General features: G+C 49.2%; 1 protein-coding gene across 1 annotated transcript in view; it reads left to right on the top strand.

The window, feature by feature from the left end:
- Positions 1 to 20,877, top strand: part of CAPN13 (calpain 13) — a 76,222-nt gene that overhangs the window by 28,866 nt on the left and 26,479 nt on the right. The window contains exons 4-9 of the mRNA XM_037146768.2: positions 549 to 664; positions 6,323 to 6,459; positions 10,706 to 10,880; positions 11,778 to 11,852; positions 16,235 to 16,320; positions 20,176 to 20,250. Of these exons, the coding sequence (XP_037002663.2) occupies positions 549 to 664; positions 6,323 to 6,459; positions 10,706 to 10,880; positions 11,778 to 11,852; positions 16,235 to 16,320; positions 20,176 to 20,250 (664 nt within the window). The remainder of the gene's footprint in view (positions 1 to 548; positions 665 to 6,322; positions 6,460 to 10,705; positions 10,881 to 11,777; positions 11,853 to 16,234; positions 16,321 to 20,175; positions 20,251 to 20,877) is intronic.

Below are 20,877 nucleotides of genomic sequence, written 5' to 3'. Positions count from 1 at the left end.
GGGAGGGAAGACTCAGGAGAAGGGGATGGTGCTCGTGCTCAGAGGGCTCCCCACAGCATCCATGGAGAAACTCAAGGCCCCATGTCCCTCAAGGGGGAAGAGGAGAGAACCCTCCTGTGGGCTAGAGGGATCCAAGTAGGGGCTGGGCAATTACTAGCAAAGATAGCACAAATCTGTTTTCCGAAATTGTAGAGAGCAGCGTTGCCACCAATGCTGACAATAGGAGATGCTGTGACTTTAGCTCTGGGCACCTCTGGCAAGTGAGAATCAGAAGGCAAGCTGGCCCACCAGCCCTGCTGCAGCCCGGCTGGAGTGCCCCGACCTCCCTCAAACCGCCATTCGTCACCCACACTATCACCGTCTGACCTTCCTCTGTCTTGCTTAGGACTGGCCCCTGTGAATCCTTCCTTCAGTTTTCAGGTGGAAAAAAAAAATGCATTATTCAGAAGGACGTATGTGGCCGCTGGTCACAAAGACCTGTGAAATGCCTGGGCTGGGGCTTCCAGCTGTGCCCTTGGCCTCTCACCCTTGGCCGTGTCCCCTCACAGGAGACTGCTGGTTCCTGGCAGCGCTGGGCTCCTTGACACAGAACCAAAAGCATCTGCAAAACATCCTGAGGAACCAAAGCTTCTCCCACCAGTATGCAGGCATTTTCCGTTTCTGGGTACGTGTGCTGCAGGGGGGCGGGTCTATATGGTTTTCTCTGCAGGGAGGTGCCTGTCTGGATGCCTCCCTTGGGCTGGAAGCCTGAGATGTGGAAGAGACACTTACGTGTTCGTCACAGTGCATGACTCCCCAAAAGGATCTGAGCTCACGACCTTCCCATCTTTCATGGGAAAGATGAGAGCTAAATTTTCCCATGTAACATTTTTTTGAAAGACAGAAACGATCAGGAAAAAAAATCATTGGAATGTCACTGAGCTTTTGTCTATGTCTGTTCTTATGCCGTGTCTTCTTATTTTGATTACAGGAGCTTTAGAGTAAGTTGTAACATCTGGTAGGATAATTTCTGCTTCACTATTCATTCTTTTCTCAAAAGTATCATGGTAATTCTTGCCCATTTATTCTATGAGAATTGTAAAATCATTGTGTCTAATTAAGAAAGAAAAGCCATTGTGAGGCGGAGTGGAGCAGCATTAAATTTAGGTATTAATTTGGAAAAATTATACTTTTATTATATTAATGATTCTTTCCAGAAACACGGTCCATCTTTCCATTTATTCAGAACTAGTTTCATGCCCTTCAATAAAATATTATGGTGATGTTTTCACACTGGTTCTGTACCCTTCTTGGTAAATGTAGTCTCGAGTATTTTACAGTTTTGTAGTTTGTGTGAATGAGATTTTCCCCCTCATTACTAACAAGATGTTACTGAAAAGAAAAAAAATCCACTTCTTGTTATGTACTGAAATGTATCTAGACATCATACCAAATTCCTTTATTTGTTCTAATTTTTTTCTTTAGTAGAGTCTGGGCTTTTTAAAAATCTAATATTATATGCAAATAAGAATAATTTGTTTCTTAATATTGATAGAACTTACCCGCTCTTTTGCTTTATTCCGTTAGTTAGAACCTCACGATTTTGAACAAGAGTGACAAGAGCAAAATCCTGCCTTCTCTGGGTTTTAGTAATTGTTTTCCTGGTACTCCACTCTTTATTTTTTTCAAGATTTTATTCATTTATGCTGAGTAAATTGGGGAAGGGAGTGAGAAAAAGAAGGAGAGTACAGTATAGGAAATAGATTGGCCAAAGAACTCATGCACATGACACATGGACATGAATAATTGTGTGGGGATTGCCTGAGGGAGTGGGGGTGCTGGGTGGAGGGGGGCAACAGGGGAAATATTGGCACAACTGTGATAGCATAAAAAAAAGAGAAAGAGAAACGTCGATGTGTGAAAGAAACATCTCCCACGCCCCCACCTGGGGATCTGGCCCACAATCCAGGTATGTGTCTCAACTGGATATAGAACCGGCGACCCTTTGCCTTATGGGAAGACACCCAACCCACTTAGCCACGCCAGTCAGAATGGTACCCTGTTCTTCAAAGACACTGTTGGATTTCATTTTTTAAAAATTTATTAGAATTATTTCATCCATATTATATGTAGAATAGGAGTCTGATTTTTTTTATTGTGTTTGAGGGCTAACTTTTTTAAGGAAACCTATTGAGCTTTACATACTTGGATCTGAAATAATTTGAATAATCGTGCTTATATTAGTTATCTTTCCTTTGAAAGGAAAACGGATTATAGTTGAATTATCCTGACCTACTTCCTATTTAAATGTGATTTCTTTAACTCTTCTACTGGGTCCAGTAACAGCTGAGCTGCTTGGCTCTCTTACTTCTGGAGTTAATTTTTGAAATTCATGTTTTTTTCAGGAAAATCAGCTGTTCTTTCTATATTCCAAATTTACTGACAAAAAGTTGTTTGTATGATTTTCTTAATATGTATTCTAATCAGTGGTTAAATCAGCTTTATCAGTCCCAATGCTATATTTTTTTTATTTTTCCTTTTTCTCTTAAGCCAACCAGTCTGTTGCATTAATTTTTGAACAAATTACCTTTTAGCTTTCATTATTCTTTCTATCATTTTTCTCTTGGGGCTTCAATTTTCATGTAATTACTTTTAATTTATTTTCACAAATTCCTGTTTATATTGTCTTAGTTAATTTTATTGGTTTTTAAATTTTCTGAATCTTCACATTTAATATATTTATTTATTTATTTATCTTTAGAGGGAAAGGGAAGGAGACAGGGAGAGAAATATCAATGTATGGTTGCCTCTCATGCATCCCCTGCTGGGCACTGGCCTGCAAGCCAGGCATGTGCCCTGACTGGGAATTGAACCACGATCGTCTGGTTTGCAGGCCTGCACTCAATCCACTAAGCTACACTGGCCAGGGCACACACTTAATATTTTAGCCTTTTTAATTGTAAAAGCTTTATGACTATGGAATTTCCTCAGACCTTACTTGTATCTATGGGTTTTGATATAAAATATCTTACTTTTATTTTAAAGTAACATATTTTTAGTTTTGATTAAGTTATATATTGGGTAATCTTTTGGTTGTTAGAGTTTTAGGTATATTAGATTATGATCAGAAAATATAATTCATAAAATCTTTATGTTAGGGGAACTTATTAAAGTTTTATTTATGGCCAAGTTCACCACAGTTTTTGTAAATGTTTCATGGACATACAAGAAGAATATGTATTATCCAAAGGTCATGAGTTTTATATATGGAATCTTGCTCTCTAATTTACAGGTTGTGTTATCTGCAATCATCTCCTTTATCTTGGCTTATTTTTTGTCTGTGTGATTTGTCAAATTCTAAAAGAAGTAAATTGAAGTTCTTTCCCAAAGTTAGAGTTTGGAGGGTTCCTCTTAGGTTGTCAGATGATCTGGCTTTATATTTTTCCTACTATATTCATTGGCTTATATTCTTGTTACCGGGTTGTTGGAATAAAGGTTACAAATATATCCCTCTTTGTTACATGTTATGCTTTGGGCCTTGAATTCCTCTTTATCAGAAATTCATATTGCTATTCCAACCTCCTGTTATATAAATTTTCTTGTTATATCTTTGCTCAGCCCTTCATGATCAATTCCATTTTCACTATTGGATGTTTCTTATACAAAGCATATCAAAAACTTATTGCTCACCATTGTTTCTTTCACCCTTCATTTCCCCTTATCTGAAGACTTCTGTTTTAATTTCAGCCTCATTAGATAGGAGTAGTTCCTTGAATAATTTCCTCAGATCACATGGGTGTTTTTCATTTGCTCTTTTTGGGGAATGATACTTCAGTTGGGTTTAGGATTCTTGGATCACATCCCCTTTCCCCAAGACTCTGTAAACATTATTCCATTGTCTGATGTTGACGAAGAAAAACTCAAAGCTAATCTATGCTCTTACTTTGTATGTAGCTTGTTCTTTCAAACTATAAGTTTATAAGAGGCTCTTTCTCCCCTTGGTGTTCAGAAATTTCTCTGGAATATATCCAGGTTATGTCTTTTTAAAAAATTAATCTTGCCCAGAGTTTAGCAAGCCCTTCCATTCTAAAGAACTGCTCCCTTTTTTCTGCTCAGCTAAATTCCCTTCCATAATTTCTGGGTATCATCATCCTTTACCCTGTTCTTTTCCTGAAGTCCAACAATTTGCATACTGGGTCTTCTAATGGTGCCCAGGTGATGCTGATGTTGCTGGTCCAAGGACCACACTGAGGAACGAGCTAGAAGAAGCAAAGTTCAGCTGTGCCTGAGCTGCCTTGGGGCTGTAAATGTTGGCTGAGTGACAGGAGATGAGGACAGGCAGGACATGCTCTGCCCTCTGGATGTTGAAGAAAGTCCCACAGTTGCCCAGAAATAGCTGCAGTGCCAACCTCTGTACATCTCTCCTCATCACTTGGAGCTTGGGCACTGGTCCTTGGAGAGGGCCCAGTGCCCGGGCAATTAGATGCTTTGCCAAACACTTTTGGCTTCTCTGAGACACTTGGATGTGGGCAGAACCATAGCAGTGTGCTTCTTGGGGGATACAGACATCATCCTGATGCCAGCTGTCTGCGCCCAGAAAGGTGAAATTCAGGTCTGTGGCCTCATTTTTGATCATCAGTCAGGCCATGTGCATCCTCTCTGAGAACTGTGGTCATATCTGATGTTCCCTTTGTATAGAAAGAACAAGTTCAGTCAACACTGCCAGTGTCGGAAGGAGGGGGAAGGGTGACTTCTATGGGGAACCAACCAAAGGAGCTTATTCAAGCCAAGATTCACTCATTCTGGATGACAAGCTGTGGCCCCAGGCACTGTCCTAGGTGCTGAACAAAAAGGCTGTGAAAAACAGTTTTTACTTTCAAAACTGTGATCTCATTGGGAATCTCATCTGATCCCAATCACAGCCCTGTGACGCAGTTCTTGCTCGTACCCCTATTTGACAGATGAGGAAACCGAGTCACAGAAAATCAAGTGTCTTACCCAATGTCTGTTGCTCAGACAACTAAAGATAGAACCAGGACTCAAGCACAATTCCACTGACTGGATACTGTGTACTACCACACTTTGCTTTCCCATTAAACACAAATCCAGACTGGGCTATCCTTCCAGTACCTTCCTCCAGGAGTTGGGATTAGTTTCCTTGGTATTTCCTCCATGTTTCATGATTTCCCTCTAATAACATTCCTGTTGGCTCCCAACCTCACCCATTGATGCATCTTATTGCAATAGGGGTGTGAGTCCACAGCTGTGCTGGAACCGGCTGCAGTGCATGGGTTCATTAGCGACTCTGAAACATCTTCTTTGGTTTGTCTCCACTGACATCTCTGTCTTCGGTCTCCATCTCTGCTTTGCAAGTGCATCCTCAGCTGGATGCAACAACCCGGCATCTGGGACATCCAGCTGTGGAATGGCACATGGATGGCTTCCTGTCACTGCTGAGCAGATGATAGATTGCATCAACCCAGCTCTATTACAAGCTCACCTGCTGAAGACTTGCCTTCATCAAGGCTCAGGCCTGAAGCCGAAAGCCCTGCTGCTTATCCAGCACAGGGGAGACCAGAGAAGAAACTCTAAGAGGCGGGCTTTATTATGAATTTTCCTCATTTGGTGATGTCCTGGGTGAACCATTGAGAACTGAATGCTGGAGATTCAAACAGTCCGCTTTGGAAAGGAACAGCTGCTGCCTTTGTGCTCCCAGCAGCAACACCCGCTGGTTTCATTTCTGCTGCTCTGATGGTGGGGCCAGGGTGAGACTGTCACTGCTCACTCCTGTGCCCTTCTCGTCTTTTGGCCTCTGGCCCTTTGCCTATGCTGTCCCCTCCATCTGGGATGCCATCCCCCAACTCTTCTCTGCCTGCTCGAATCCCACCTCCTCTCCCAAGCCTTCTGCTCCCAGAAGGCTCTCCTTCCCCATGACAGCATCTGACCTACCATTCTCCTTTGTCCCTCAGCATCTGCTTCCCCTATTATTTTTTTGTGTGTGCCTAGCTATATCTGGAGAGTCTCATGTTCAGAACTCACCAAGGACCTGCCAAAGCAAGGCCAGAGTTAGTAGCAAAATCAAACTAGAACCTTAAGTATCCTTCCTCTCTGCTTGTATTTTCCTCATCTAACTTGGTCTGTGACTCATTTTGTCCATCTACCAGTGGAGATGACATGCCCACCCCCTGTCTGTCAATATGGGCTGAGATTTGATCTGCACAGAGTTCGTTTTTGCCCTGTGGAGGTCACGTGGTGATGGGAGTTATCTCCTGACCCAGGCTGAGGGTCCAGGAGCTCCCTCCTGCCCTAACTCTACTGAGCCATATATTGAACTCTCTTCCAGTTCTGGCAGTGTGGCCAATGGGTGGAAGTGGTGGTTGATGATCGCCTGCCTGTCCTGAACAATGAGTACCTCTTTGTGTGTCCTCGCAGCAACAACCAAGAGTTTTGGCCCTGCCTGCTGGAGAAAGCCTATGCCAAGTAAGAATGGGCCTGCCCCTCAGCCCAGGACCTTGCTGCTGGCCTTGCCCTTACCACTGCTCACCCTGACAGATGATTACCACCAGCCAGCTCTGAGACTTTCAGTGGCTTTGCTAATGCCAGTGATGCCCCTGGGAGCATCAGAGCCTTGGCTACCTCACTAGGCACCTTTCATAAGCATTCACGGTGTGCAAGGGTGTGTTGGGGCCCTCAGGAGGGACCCAGGGGCATATAGCAAGGGGTGGGCAGGGCTGGACATAGATGGGCACTGACAATGATATTATTGCAAGGGCTGGTGTAGGACCTAAATAAAATATAATATCATGGTCATAGACTGCTAAGAGGGCAGAAGAAGGAAAGAAATTTGGACATTTGGGCTCACAGAGCGTCAGTCTGAGGCTATACAGAGGAGGTGGCATTGAGTGAGGCCTTGAGGGATGGATAGAATTTCAACAGAGAGAGGAGTATGTGAGGGAGGCATCCCCAACAATGGGAATGATACCAACAGAGAGTGAGGGCTGGGACAGTTCAAAGTGAGGTTGGGAGTGTGGCACCCTGGTGTGGCTGCTGGGAGACTGTGTTCACGCAGGGGTGAGGCGGGGAGCAGTTGTCCGTTGTCATGTGGTCCAGATACCACGATTCAGGGACTATCTTCTGGTGCTGACAAGCTCAATGTTCACAAACGCCCCTGTTCATATGTTTTATGCTGATTCTTTCAAGTTATTTTATTTGACAGATGCCCACCAAGCATTTAACCATAGGCCAGGCACTGTGCTGGCAGCGGGACAGAGACTCTGACTGGCTCACATGGGGTGTGTGGGAGTTAAGTGTGTGCAGGAAGTCACTGTCCAAAGACTCACACCTGTGAGGGGCACATCAGAGATAGAAGTCAACACCAGGGGGCAAAAGGACAGAAGACCACACCTTTCAGGAGAAAATGGGGAGTGGAAAGGGCTACCTGGTCAGCTTTCCTGAAGACCATCCTAACCGACCCCTCGTTCTCCAAACGGGGAAGCCATGGGTCTGTGCAGGGAGGTGGTGGCAGGTGTAAGCAGCCTGAATCTACGGAGGGCCTCCATCATTCCACAGAAGACATCCTGTAGCAAGACCAAAGACCCTGCCCATTTTCATGCGGGTCCCTGGGCAGTGGTGACAATCCACAGGCTACAGCCCAGCCCCTGTCCTTCTGGAGGTCACAGTCTGGACGGCAAGACATCTCCCAATCTTTTTTTTTGCATTCTTTCTTTTGGGCCAACTTGTAAAAACAGTGAAGTACTTGCTCTTTCCAGTGTCGAGGAGAGCTGTTCATTAGGATTTCAGCACGAAGCCCAAATCACAGTTGAGGCTGTTGAACCAATTCACATGTTTGGGGAGGTTAATTTGCGTCTAAGCTACTTCCGCAAACACTGCCATTATGTTTCCAGGATGGAGTCAGGCCTCTCCACTTCAGGGCCTCGTTTCCCCCTTAGATGACAGGGGAGGGGAGCCTGCGCAGTTCACTGGGAGAATTAGAAAGCTCACGAAATGAGGTGATAACTCCGACCCCATTTTGTTAACAGCTGACCTAAGGCAATCATTCAGCTTGAAAAGAAATGGGAAACTGGACCGGCATCCGCATGCCACTGCCTAAAGAAATCTAGCAGAGGATAAAATGCTTCGAACTATTAAGCGGTTTAAAAGCTTTTTCTTCCATCCAAAGAAGGAAGTTACAGAATTCGGGGTGACTCATAGAATTGCAGCCCGTCAGAGCTGGAAGTGACTGCTGTCAGTGGCGGGCTCTGGCTTCTTCTCTGAGATAGGAGGAAATTGTCACCCCAGCCACAGAGGTGACATGACCTGCCCAAGGTCGCTGGGAGTTTCAGGCCAAGCCGGAATGAGAACAGTTCTCTCTGGTCACATGCTTTTCCATGGTCCCTTCATACCCTCAGTCCTATAGGAAAAGGAGTTGAATTTTTTTCTTCTTTGGAGCTTTGTATGTGGCACATGGGGACCACAGCACAAACATGGGGAGCCCATCCATCCATCCGGTGGGAGATGGCCTGCTTTCCCTCCTAAGGTATGGGTGCTGACGGGAATACGTGGACTCCAAGCTCCCAACTGTCCTCATGGCTGGGGAGCCTGGAAATGCTTAGTCAAGGCCGCCCAAGTGGGGGGTAGAATCTGTTTTCAGATTTTTTACCCTGGGGTCACGCAGTCGAGAGGAGATTAGGGTCAGGATCGGGCAGGCTGCATGTCATCCCCTCTAGAATCTTTGCGGTGAAGAATTGTAGCGTTTCAACATCCTTTCTGGCTCCGATGGAGACAGCTGAATTCTCCTGTCTTTCATATCATTTCTTGGAGGGTAGATGTGTCCCCAACAGGGGGCTGAGTCAGAGGGGTGAGAACCAGGGTCTCTCAAAACTGCTGGGCTCAGGTGACAAGGAGTAGTGACAGGCGTGGTGAACACAGCTCTTGCTCTTTCCCTCCCTTTCTGTCTCCTGCCAGCAGAGGTGGCTGAGAAGAGCTGCGTGTTCCTGAAGCTTCAGAGGGACTCGTGAGTGTGTGTTTGTAAAGCAGAGAGGTGGCTCCCTGTCAACAGCCAGCAGCCACTGGGACAGCCTTAGTGGGCATTGCAGGGAGACAGCTGCAGAGAGAGCAGGCTGGGAAAGACACCCAGGAGGGGCGGCTGGCCACAGGTCCTGTCCCTCCAGTGTCTCTGTGGTGACTGCAGCATGGCCTGGGTGCAAGGCCTCAGATGAGGCCCATGGACCCTGAGGACGTGGGCCTGGAGTGACAGGACAGAGCCCAGTAGCTGCTTTTTTGGAGTAACTCAGGGAGAGCCCACCTTGAAGCCATGGAGGGCCCTTGAACACATCACAGGAAAGGCCTGTTGCTGTGCAGGAGGTCCCGCTGGTGGGCTTGAAAATGGGTCCCAGAACTCCAATCTCTGAATTTCCAGTACCCTCAGCAAAGCCCTCTCAGTTTAAGGCCAGGAGCCAGGAGGTCCGTGAAAAATCAAGAGAGGCAGACAGACACGCAGAAGCCACTGGGTATAGTCACAATCAAAGGCAAACTGCATCAACACCCCAGTGATAAGAATGTGGTCCTGGGCATACCCCTGGGTCACTGGGAGAGAAAGAAGATTTAGAACCAGTTTGGTACCAAGCTGAGATCAGTCACATGGTTGTTCATGCAGAATGCCAGTTTGTTCTGTGTGTCCTTTGCTTTCTTTAATAAAAGGCTGTCCAAGTCATCCACGGCATTTGTGCCCAAGACAGTGTCCTGTTTAGAGTGGCTTCTTGATATGTATTGCTGAAGTGAGTGTATGTGAATTCTGGGTGACACCCAGGAGGAGAGACTGGCCCTGGCCAAGGTGGAAATAGGGTGAGAAAGGAGTGTCTGAGGAGCCCCCAGACCTGACCCAGTCAACCTGACTGTTTCCAGGTGAAAGGCTGAGGACTGGGAAGAAAAGGTCTTGTCCAAGGTCACAGGCCCTGGTTCAGGCAGCTGCAGGGGTGGATACAGGCTTCTGATCCCTGTGTGACTTTGCATTACCAGAAAGAAGGCTGTGGTGGGGATGTCTTTGCTGTCACTGGCCTGTGAAAAATGGGACATCTTCACCACTGTCACCTGTGTCATTTCCCTGCTGATGCTGGGCTGATCATCTGAGGATGGGAATGGGAAGTCTGGATCAAGAGTGAGAATAGAAGCTGCTTGTGGCATTGGAGTTGTTGACTCTGAGCGTTCCGAGAACAGGCATGGGGTCTCGTTCACCTTTGAAGGCTCAGTGCCCAGCATGATACCCCCCACACAGTGAGCACTGACCACTATTATGAAACTGAACAGGAAATAGTGTGTCATCATAACAATATCCAATATTTATTGAAAGCTCATCAGGAATGAGGCACTATGCCAAGCCCAGCCCCATGAGGTTAAGTAACTTATCCAAGTTCAAGCAGCTAAGTACGTGGTGAGGTTGGGGTCTGACCCTGGCCTATGGCTCCAGCACCTGCCCTCCTGACCTCTACACGACACTGCTGCTCGCGGGGGCTGCCTAGGCCCAGGAGACCAGGGAGAGGACGGGGCTGAGGGCAGCACATGGGATAGAATCTCCATCTGGATGAATGGAAGGTGGGTGGCCAGAGTGCAGAGGGTGGAAAGGCGGTCCTTCACCTGGGAAATGTGCAGAGCTCAGGTGTGCAGCCTCCTTTCCAGAGTGTCTCACTGAAGGCACCATGGGGGGTGTGGTCTGACTTTCCCCTCCCAGGTTTCGAGGATCCTATCTCCACCTGCACTATGGCTACCTCCCTGATGGCCTGGTGGACCTCACAGGAGGGGTGGTCACCACCATGGACCTGCACTCCTCCCTTTCTGACCTAGTGACAATGGTGAAGATGGCAGCCAAGGAAGAGTCCTTGATGACCTGTGCCACCCCATGCGGTGTGAGTAGACCAGGGCTCCCTCTGCATGGGTTCAAGCCTCTGCTCACCCAGGAGTCTTCAGCCACTGGTTCATTCAGCTAGGGAAGGTCACGGTCAAAACCATCAGGGAGTGCTGATGCTGTGCTTTCCTGAGGTCACATCGTTTAATCCTCTAGACAGCCCTCCCTCTGAGAGAGGGTTGCAGTATTCACTTCTAGAAGAGGAGATGGGTTCAGAGAGGCCAAGGAAAATGCTCCCCATCGCACAGCCAGTAGGTGGCTGAGCAGGGGTTCAGGTACTGCTGTCTGACTCAGAAGCCTTCACCTAGTACTTCCTCATGACCAGCAGCACCAGGTCCGGAGTGATTGGCAAGCCTTTGATGCTCACCATTTCCAAGGCCGTGCATCCCCATTTTGAAAAGTCTGGTTGACCCTCCAAATTATTTGAGTCTGTTCTGAGACAGCCAGCTCCCTACTCGTGAGGTTGCTTTCTTCATTCTTTAAACATGTGGGCTTTGAGTCACACATTCCTCATTCGAAATGCCACCAAACACTAAGATGCACTTTAAACCCCGGGTACTCACAGCAGGTGGGTGGTCGTGCCCAGCACACACGTTTTGTGCCGTCTCGTTGAGGACGAGTAATTGGAGGAGCGAGCAGCAGGTCCTCAGGACTCTGCGGGGCTCTATCCCTAATGAGGTGGTCTCTTGGGGTATAAAATGCCTGAGGTTTCAACCATCCAGCAGTCTTCAAACTCTACTTTTCTAGAAAAAGAGTCCCAGGAATCCATGTCATTCCAGTGGGAGTCAGTGGGACACTTTTTATCCAGCCACGGCTCAGCTGCCAATGAATTGTGCTTTTCTGTTTCTTTGAAGCACCTGCAAAAGTTTAATGCATGGTCTGCTTTTCTCCGCTGTAGCCAACGGGGGTGGCCACAAGCATGAAGAATGGCCTGGTGAGCCAGCATGCCTACACCGTCACCGGAGCCGAGACGGTAAGGCTCCCATGGGCTGGGCCTCGTGCTTGTGGCCCTCAAAACAGGAGTCAGAATCACATGCCTTCAGCATGCCCAGCAAAGCTGAAATGAGCGTTTTCCACCCTTCCCCCATGGTGGTGGCCACCATGGACTGCATCCTTCCTTCTATTCATCCAGAAGTGCCCAGTATCTTTACCCCCCCAGGGGCCCACCAGGCACACTTGAAGTGATCTCGGACAGGGTGAGTCTCTGGCTAGATTGGGGGATTACCCCAAAGGACAGCAGAACAAGTGAGCCAGTTGACTCTGGGGGAAGTTTTGCCCGGGAAGGGTTTTATTTGTAACAAACCAACTAAACTGCTGTAACAAAGACATTCCGCAATACAGGGCTCAATCAAGATCAAGTCTGTTTTTCTCTCAGGTAAGGAGGTGATTCGAAAGGTAGTAAGTGGCTCTGCCTTCCACAGCATTGAACTTCTACCTGTGAGCCCAGGGCAGCTGGTCTGAGTCCCCTCATCTCCCAGCTAGGCCAAGAAGAAGAGACCAGGGAAAACTTATGCATCCTTCTGTGGGGACACATCAGAAAAGGCACATATCCTCTCAGCTCCCATTAATCTGAACCTAAACGTGGGACCACACAGAGGCCCAAGGGCATCTGGGAAACACACTGTCTAGCTGGGCCACCATATGCCCAGCTAAACCTTTGTTCTGTGGACGAGGGGAGGACGGTTCCCCCCGCCCCCGTGACACAGAACTGTCTTTGGGCGCACAAAAACACCCACAGTTACTGTGTACAGTACCATTCGGTCTGGAAAACACTGCCAGTGCCCAGCTTCCTCCATTCGTAATGAAGAAGATGAAGCCTGGGAGGGGAAGGTCTTTCTGACGGTCCACAGCCCCTTGCAATGGCCGGGCCAAGACACCCTGGCTCCTCAGTTCCACCCATGCCCATCAGGCTGCTGTGCAGCGGCACTTCCTGGCCTTGTGAGGATGTCCCACAAATGTCCCCTCATCTCGTTTCCCACAAATCTTGAGTCTAAGAATGTCTTCTGGCCTCAGGAGATTGCATTCCAAACTCCGGGGAACACTTCTCACAGGCACCTCCAGGCCGCGGAAAGCAGGTGTCAGGGTGTGTTTCCGGCCTGCTTGTCCTGCTTGCTTCCTCTCTCTGCATCAACCTGTCTCTCCTGGCCATTGACCTAAGGCCAGTTGCTCCCTCGTTTTGTATTTTGGTGAGTGTTCCAACCCACACAACAGGGACAATATCTTCTGTCTCCTGCCTGTCTCCCTTGAGAAATCAGTGACAAAGTGCTTCCTCTGCACCGTATGTGGGAACAGCAGATACCTAAAATGCTTGCTGGACCAGTGGATGGGAGCGCTTGCAGGAGTGCGTGAATGCACTTGTCCGTGCCTCTGAAGGTGATGTCACTGACCCTTCATCCTAGATCATGTGTGATGAGCTCAAAAGACATTTCCCACAAGCCAGGAAGAGGCTGTTTTGTTAAACCCAGGCCAGAAGAGGTCCCAGGCACAGTGGCTCCAGACTCCCTTCCCCTGAATTCTCCCACGCCCTTCCTCAGATTCTCAGTGGGGGCGGCCAGTACCATCACCACACCTGGCCACGTGCAGACACTGCTCCCCACAACTCCCCGGACCTAGATATGGACAAGTCCAGGGTAGAGACCGCATGTAGGTTTCCTTGTGCGCCAAGCTGGACCGGTTGGCAATGCTGTCTGATTGCCACTTCCAGATTTGGGGAAAGAGACCTGTGCTGGGTGACTGATACCTGTGCTGGGGGCAAGGAGTGAGAGTGCCATGGTAGCTGCCTGATGGGTCTGCTGCTCCAGGGCAAGGCCTCGCTCTCCATTGAGACGGCCTTTGTTTCTCCTACGAAAACAGGGCAGAAGGGACTTGTGTATTGAGAGGTCCAGACAGCCATGGGACGTGAGTCCCCACAGGGGCTGGGCCTGGAGATGGCAGTGACTGTCAGATGACAAAGTGGCCAGGTAGACACCATGGGGCCAGGGACTGGAGGTGAACTCAGGAGCCAGGCTGTGGGCTCCCCGGGGTCGGGGCTCCCGGGAAGCCCTCTTACTACTTGACTTTTCACTCCCCCACTGCACCCACTGTCAGCTGTTCTTACACTACAGTGAGTGGCCTGGACAGGATGCCTCCCCCGTGATGCCAGGGGATGGGACTTCGCATCCTCTGTGGTCTGTTTGGTCATTCTGTGCCTGCTGCCACCTCCCAGCCTGTGCTGTCTGCAGACCCAGCCCGGGGAGACCCCTGTGAAGCTCACCGTGACCCCTGCTTGGACAGACACGTGTTAAAGGCTCTGAAAAGGCCTGTGTTAACCAGACAAGTACCACTTACCTTAAATCAACCACGAAAGGTTTTTTCTAGGAATAAGTCTTAACAGCCTATGGAGTCACCGTCTGAGAGAATACATTTGAGGAAGAACTAGCCTAGGACAGATTACCTGGAGTACCTCTCATCTCAAATGGGATTCCCGGGGGGGGGGTGTTGGCAAAAAAAGAAGTGACCCAGTCAGACAAGGGCCCAAGAACTTGACTTGGTTAAAAATCTTTCCTGCAGGAAAAGGAGGTTAAAACTCTCTGCAAGTGAAAAGATTAAAGCAGTGCATGAATGCCGTGTGCTTTTTAATCTGCTCACCCTCCCTCTGGGCAGGACGAAGACAGGAAGATAAATGAAATTGGCGTTTTTTATTATGTACCTAGGTTGGTCCATGACCCCCCTGGGCAAGGGGGTGCACGGTTATCTGCATGCCTCATTTAGCCCTCTTCCAGCCTCCTCCAACCCCTGGCCACTCTTTTCCCCTGTGCTGAGCTGAGCCCCCGACTGTCTGCTAGGCACCGAGGGTGGTCCATTAAGCTCTCTGGGCCACCGGGCCACCGGGCCACCATTACTCATGTCTTGCTTGTGGGTTCCACAAGATGCTGGCAATTAATACATTATACTCAGGGCCTGGAGTGCCCCGGGGGGGTCTCGTACAGAGGGGTGGGAAACTTGGGTTTGTGCCAGGAGCTCTCCCACCCCTCGTGGCATTTAAAACCAGGGCACCTTCCACTGCAGTGCCAACCACAGCAGACAGGGAAAAGCCACAGGAAAGGACCGTACCTGAGCCAGGTTCCTGGGTGAGAGCCAGGGCCCTCACCCAACTGCTTTGCCTCTTTGTGGCAATGCCCTAGTGTGATCATATGAGCCTTGGCCAGGTGGCTTAGGTTATATGTGGGGGTCATTATATGTGGGGTCAGGTTCACAGCCACATAGAGGAATAGGCTGTTCCTTTATCCACCCCCAGTTCCAAAATTAAGAGCCTGGGCTTTGGAGCCTGCCAGTGGCCAGCACCAGAATTCTGTCTCTGCCACTTACTCTGTGGCCTTAGGAAAGTCGCTGAGCCTAACGCTCACTTTCCTCCTCTGCAAGACAGGGCTTATGTAAGAATCTACCTCTGAGGAAGAAGGGGGAACTCACGCCTGGTCCCCAGCCCTGCCTCCACACGCGGTTCCTCCCCATGCGGAGGTATCCACTCAGCCTCCTCCCACCTGGCGTCATTGAGCACCTCCGCCCCCTCCCTGACCCTCCAAGCCTCCGTCTCCGCAGACATTAGCACAGATCAATATTGCATCTACAACTCAATCATACTTCCAGTCCTCTCGCCAGGCTAAGGGCTCCTGCCCGCCCCCCCCCAGGACTGGAGGTTCAAGGGGCTGCCATTATTTCATTGTAATTTTTCAACAGCCCTGCCCTCTGGCCTCTGTGGTCTGAAGGAGCCAATGTACCAACCCCAGGGAAAAGGAAAGTCCACGCCATGGAGGCGCCCTGCTCATCGACAGAGACTGGGAAGCAGGATGAGGCGGGCTAGCCCCCGATATCTTGATTCCCAGGTTGTCCCGGTCTCGCTCCAATCAGCCTTCTTGTGCAGGGGACAGCGCTGTGCAGACTGGACACAGGTCCCAGTGGTGGCTGGCAGGGAAGCGCTGTGTCTGGAATAAAGATCCTGCTGTGACAGGGCCTGGAGGAAGCTAGAGACCCGCAGAGTCTGCAGCCCAAGGCGATAACATCCTGTGCTGTTTATCTGCTATTAAATCTCAGCTCACCCAAGTTCTGGGATGAAGCCACGGGAATGATGAAGTTGCACCTGCCCTGAGAGGTGCTGAGCAGAAAGGAGCCATTTTCTCGTCTATCTCATTCCAACTCCTTGCAGGCAGCAGGCATTGATTTTTTTTTCTTTCAGGGTTTTTTCCCCCCCTGTCTGCAGCCAAATGAGGTCAGAAGTTAAATTGGTCCTTGGAGGTAAAAAGCAGCTGCATTCATATCCCCTCTTTCTGCTGACTCTTGCTGGAGAGCTCTGACAGTTTCCTTTTCTGTTCTTTACAGATTCAGTCCGGGACAGGCTGGGAAGATCTTATCCGCCTGTGGAACCCCTGGGGCCACACTGAATGGCAAGGGCGCTGGAGAGACGGGTACGGGTTCTGCAAACCTCTCTGTCTGTCACTGACTCTCGGTCACCGAGACCTGGGTTCAGAGAGCTCCCTGCCCCAGGAGGGTGGTGTCTATCTTCCCCACTGTGGATCTCACTCCAGGCTTCTCTAGTTCATGCCCTTGTGTGTCTGTCAGTCTGTCTCACATGCCCAGGGTGCCATTCACCAAACATTTATTAGACACCGACTGAGTACTCTCTGTACTAAGTATACTGTTAAGTGGGTGTGTGGGATATATACAGGTGACAAGACCCAGTGTCTGTCCTCCAGAAGGTCATAGTTTAGAGCTTTGAATCCCCTAATTCAGAATTAGTGTTTTTAAAAAATGGGGATGGGGGCAGAGCAGGAGCCAAGTCCCACCTGGCAGAGGGAGCTGAGAGAAGGTATCTCATCACATAGATGAATCGTATGGGATTCTGGTCCTGATGAATCCATGTCCTCAGGATAGAAAAGACTTCCTCTGGCAGGGAGAGGGTGTCAGGAAACTGAGGCAAAGATCTGGGCAATATTTTACTCAGTCCAGCTGGGACCAGTGCACAGACTAGCACCTTGCTCAGAGAGAGTACGAGTGAGTGGAGCTAAGTGGGTCTCCGCTGGCCCTTTTGGCCATGTCCCAGGAAGCTGTGCTCAGGCCCAGATGACCAGTGACAGCCCCACTGTGAGGTCAGAGGTTCCCAGGAGCTGGGCTGGCACTTCCAGGACAACGAGTCTCTGCTCCCCACCCACTTGCTGAGAATGAGATGGTGGTCCCAAGAGGGACAGAATGCCAGGGACAGCCAGTGGGGCCCAGCCCCATCTCATGCCTCTGAGGGCTCAAGCAGATCCATAAAGAATGTTGAGTCACAGCAGTGGCCACAACAGCATTGTTGTATTTGGAAATACAAAGCATTCAGACAAACAGGAGAACAGGACCCAATAAGCCATGAGTGTCAGCACAATGACAAGTGAGTTCTAGAAGGCGAATGCAGAGCTGGCCAGTGTCCTGGGCCCAATTTGTGGCCACCCAGAACGTGGCTCACTGGCCCAGGCTAGGCCATGACAGGGACCTCTCTGATCCTCTGTGAGCCCCAAGAGTTGATGTGAGCCTGCACCAGTGGGCCCTCAGCAAACAGGAGCTGGAAGTACGATTAGGCTAGAGGGTAGGACAACAAGAGAGAGAGGGGAGGAGGGAGAAAACAAATGAACCTGGATGTGATCTCAGATGCTCCCTGGAGAACTGGGTGGTGGCTAAATCCCCTGCACAGAAAGGGAGTGAGTTTGCAAAACCAGGAACCATCGAACAATGTTTGTACTCAGCGGCCCTTTTGTCATTTTTCTCGCCTCTCTTCTTCCTTCCTTCCCAATGTAAATCTTCACAACTTCTGGCCCTTTCCAATTCTCCTCAGTCATCACCCCAAGCTGCCAAATAAACCCCAGGGGGCAATATAATTAGCCAGCATCCCTGATACCGGGTTGGCTGTTGAGCTAGGACTGGAGGAGAAGCAAATGTCAATGACACATTTCCCTGAAAGGGGCCACAAATTCACGAGTTGATGCTTTGCCCAGTCTCCCATGCTAAATATCAAATGACCAGGGAAGGCAACATGGGACATCGGAGATCAGGGAAGAGAAGCCTCCAGCGGGCTGGCGCAGGTTCAGGGAAAACCTGGAGGAGACTGAATTTGAGTTCAACCTCCAAAAGAAAGTATGACTCACTTTGGAAGAGATCACTGTGTAGGTGGGGACGTGTGGGCCACTGTGCTGAGCCAGGAACATTTATAGAGTGTTCAAGGCCAACAAGCTAGCCCGAGGCAGAGGAACTAGGGAGAGAGGGGTTAGGAGCTGGGGCTGAGCCCAACGCCAGCTAGAAGTTTGGATTGGCACTCTCCGCGTTTATGGAGGCCTCTGAGCAAGGGAGGGAGAGAGGTGTGCACAACAGGGACTGGGGGTGTTTCAGCTGAACCTTCCCCACCAGAAACCAGGCTGAAAGGAAGTGATGGGGCTACATAGTCATTGTCTCCATGAAGGGGGTTGATGTCCTCCCTACTTTTCAAATGGAGGTGGACAGAGAGAGCCAGATGGTCTGATCTCAGCCATAATTGAAATTTCAGTCGCACACACTTAAAGGCAAACTTGCATGAATCGATAGCTTATTGATTTACGCCACATTTATTTTCCCTTACACACTGCAGAAAATGCAATTATCACTTAATTATAAAATTGCCATTTTACAATAGCACATCTGACTGGCTCACCCTGCGGCCAGGAGCCTGAGGGCTGATCCCTGCCTTGCTCTCCCTGCACAGAGGTGGCCTGGTCCATGATGCAAGCCACTCACACGGGAAGACCTCATTACACTTCTGCATCTCCAGGGCCCATTGCCACTGAGCACGCCTCTACCGTGAGGAGTGGGCTGAGGGCAGAGTGCGCCTGCTCCCTTCTGCCCCTGAGCATCTCCTTCATCACAGACCATAGGACTAGTTTCGGGAACACGTTGCCTCAGTGAAATCAGTAATCTTAATTATTCATTAAGTGAGCAAAATATTGCATGCCTACTGTGTGCCAAGGCATCGTGTTAAGTTTCTGTGATGATACTGTTAAGTTTCTGTGATGATACTGTTACCATGGTGAGCAAAGCTCATTGATCTCACAGGTGTTGAGAAGCTCCAGCAAGGGGACAGCTAAGCAGGGTCTTTTGGAAAAAACAATGATACTGGGAAAAATGGAAGGCAGCAGAAAAAGGGGAAGGCTGAACCTAAGGCCAGTTTTCATAAAAGAATCAGAGGGAGGAGCCTGCAGGCACTGAGCGGGGGCTCTTGAGGGCGGGACGTTGTGGACGTCACCCATTCGTAAGATGGCCAGGAGTCAGCTGACTCCAAGGCCAGTCACACATACACGGTGATGAGTAACGCAGGGCACCAAGTGCTAGGATGGGGGTGGTACAGGGTGCCGTGGAGCTCAAAGGAGGGGCATTGACTCAGGGCGGAGTGGGGATGCCAGAGGGGAGTGGGCACAGCCTCTCAGCAAGGGCCCTTTAGGAGGCAAGATGGCTAAGAGTTATTGGGTTACAGGGCTGAGAGGCATCGTGGTGGAGTCCAAGGGGTGGGGGGAGCTCCTATTTCTAAGGAAGTGAAGACATTCATTATTGCTAGAGTGTAGCATTCAAGGGTGGGGGGAGCTGCTCTGGTAAAACTGGAGAGGAGGTAGAGGCCAAGGTGCTGGTTCAGGAGTTTGAGCTGCATCCTGAGAGTAAAAGGGAACTACTAATGTGTTGTAAGCAGGGAAGTGCCATTATCAGATTTCTGGTTTAGAAAGATCGCTCTGATGTCAGTGTGAAGAATGGGTGGGAGAGTGGGCAAGACTGATTTCCGGGAGACCAGTTAGAAGCCCACAAAGGAGATGTGGATTCCTGAACTAGAACAGCCATAGAGATAGAAATAAGTGGTTGGCTTTGAGAGGGGCCTAGGAGCTGGAATCAATGGATTGTTACTATGGGTGATTATTTGGATGTGGGGGAATGAGTGAGAACGACCTCATGTTCTCATTTGGGCAACAGGAGGAGGCAGAGGATGAGTGCAGTTTGGGATGAGTGGACTTCGAGGTCACTGGGGGCGACATGGGCCACAGCATGCATCCACCTAGAGCTCAGGAAGGAGGACGGGCTGGGGACAGGCTAAGGACAGGCTGGAAGCCATCAGCATGCAGAGAATGACAATCCTGTCACTAGGTAAAGTGACACTCTCCACTTGTGCCCAGGAACTAATGGAGGCCTGTGCCAGGGTACCCTGTGGGGCCAGATGTGGTTGAGAGGAGACACTCTGAGAGGCCTCATCATCTGGTCTCTCTGTCCTTGCTCAGGTCTCCGGAGTGGCAGGAAACCCAGGACCCACGGAAAATCCAGCTGTACAAGAACAAGGAAGATGGCGAGTTTTGGTATTTGCTCTTCTTTTAAAATTTCATTTTAAATCTTTAACAATTGTCCATGCCCTCAATAATCCCCCTTTCCCTCAAGTTTTCTGAGACTAGAGATCAGCTTTGCAGAGACCTGTGTAGAGGGAGCCTTTTTTCTCAATCAGGACACAAAAGCCTTGAATGAGAAATCACTTGTGTGCTCTCTGTGTGAAGGATACGTTATGTCTGAAATACTGGAACTTCTAGGAAATGCTCACAGTAAAGGGAAATAGTGGCACCGAAGCTTTGAGTCCAAGTTTCCTGGAAACTGGGATGCATGGTTTTCCTGCCTGGATCTGTTCTGCCTCTTGTTGGGACCTTGGAGCTGAATTCCAGGAGAGTGAGCCCGGTGTTCACCCCCCAGCCCTGATGCCAGAGTCCCAGTGAGACATGGGTGTCATCTAGTAGGACTAGATGTTTTGAAAACACATTTCTGGCCATATGTTCTCACCTTAAAGGATGAGATGGACATTTCTCTGAGGGTGACAATTTAAATGAACTTTAACATCTGGGAAAAGGAAGCCAAGTCTCAGTAATTAAGAATTAGAGGAACAAATGTAAATTAAAAGAAAAAATATTTCTGGTATTTCCACGTTCATCACAGCATGA

The sequence above is a fragment of the Artibeus jamaicensis genome, unplaced genomic scaffold (assembly GCF_021234435.1).
Source record: "Artibeus jamaicensis isolate MK-2021 breed Jamaican fruit bat unplaced genomic scaffold, CSHL_Jam_final contig_465, whole genome shotgun sequence".
Taxonomy (NCBI): Eukaryota; Metazoa; Chordata; class Mammalia; order Chiroptera; family Phyllostomidae; genus Artibeus; species Artibeus jamaicensis.
The sequence above is the reverse complement of the archived record's forward strand: the minus strand, read 5'-3'. Positions and strand labels throughout refer to the sequence as shown.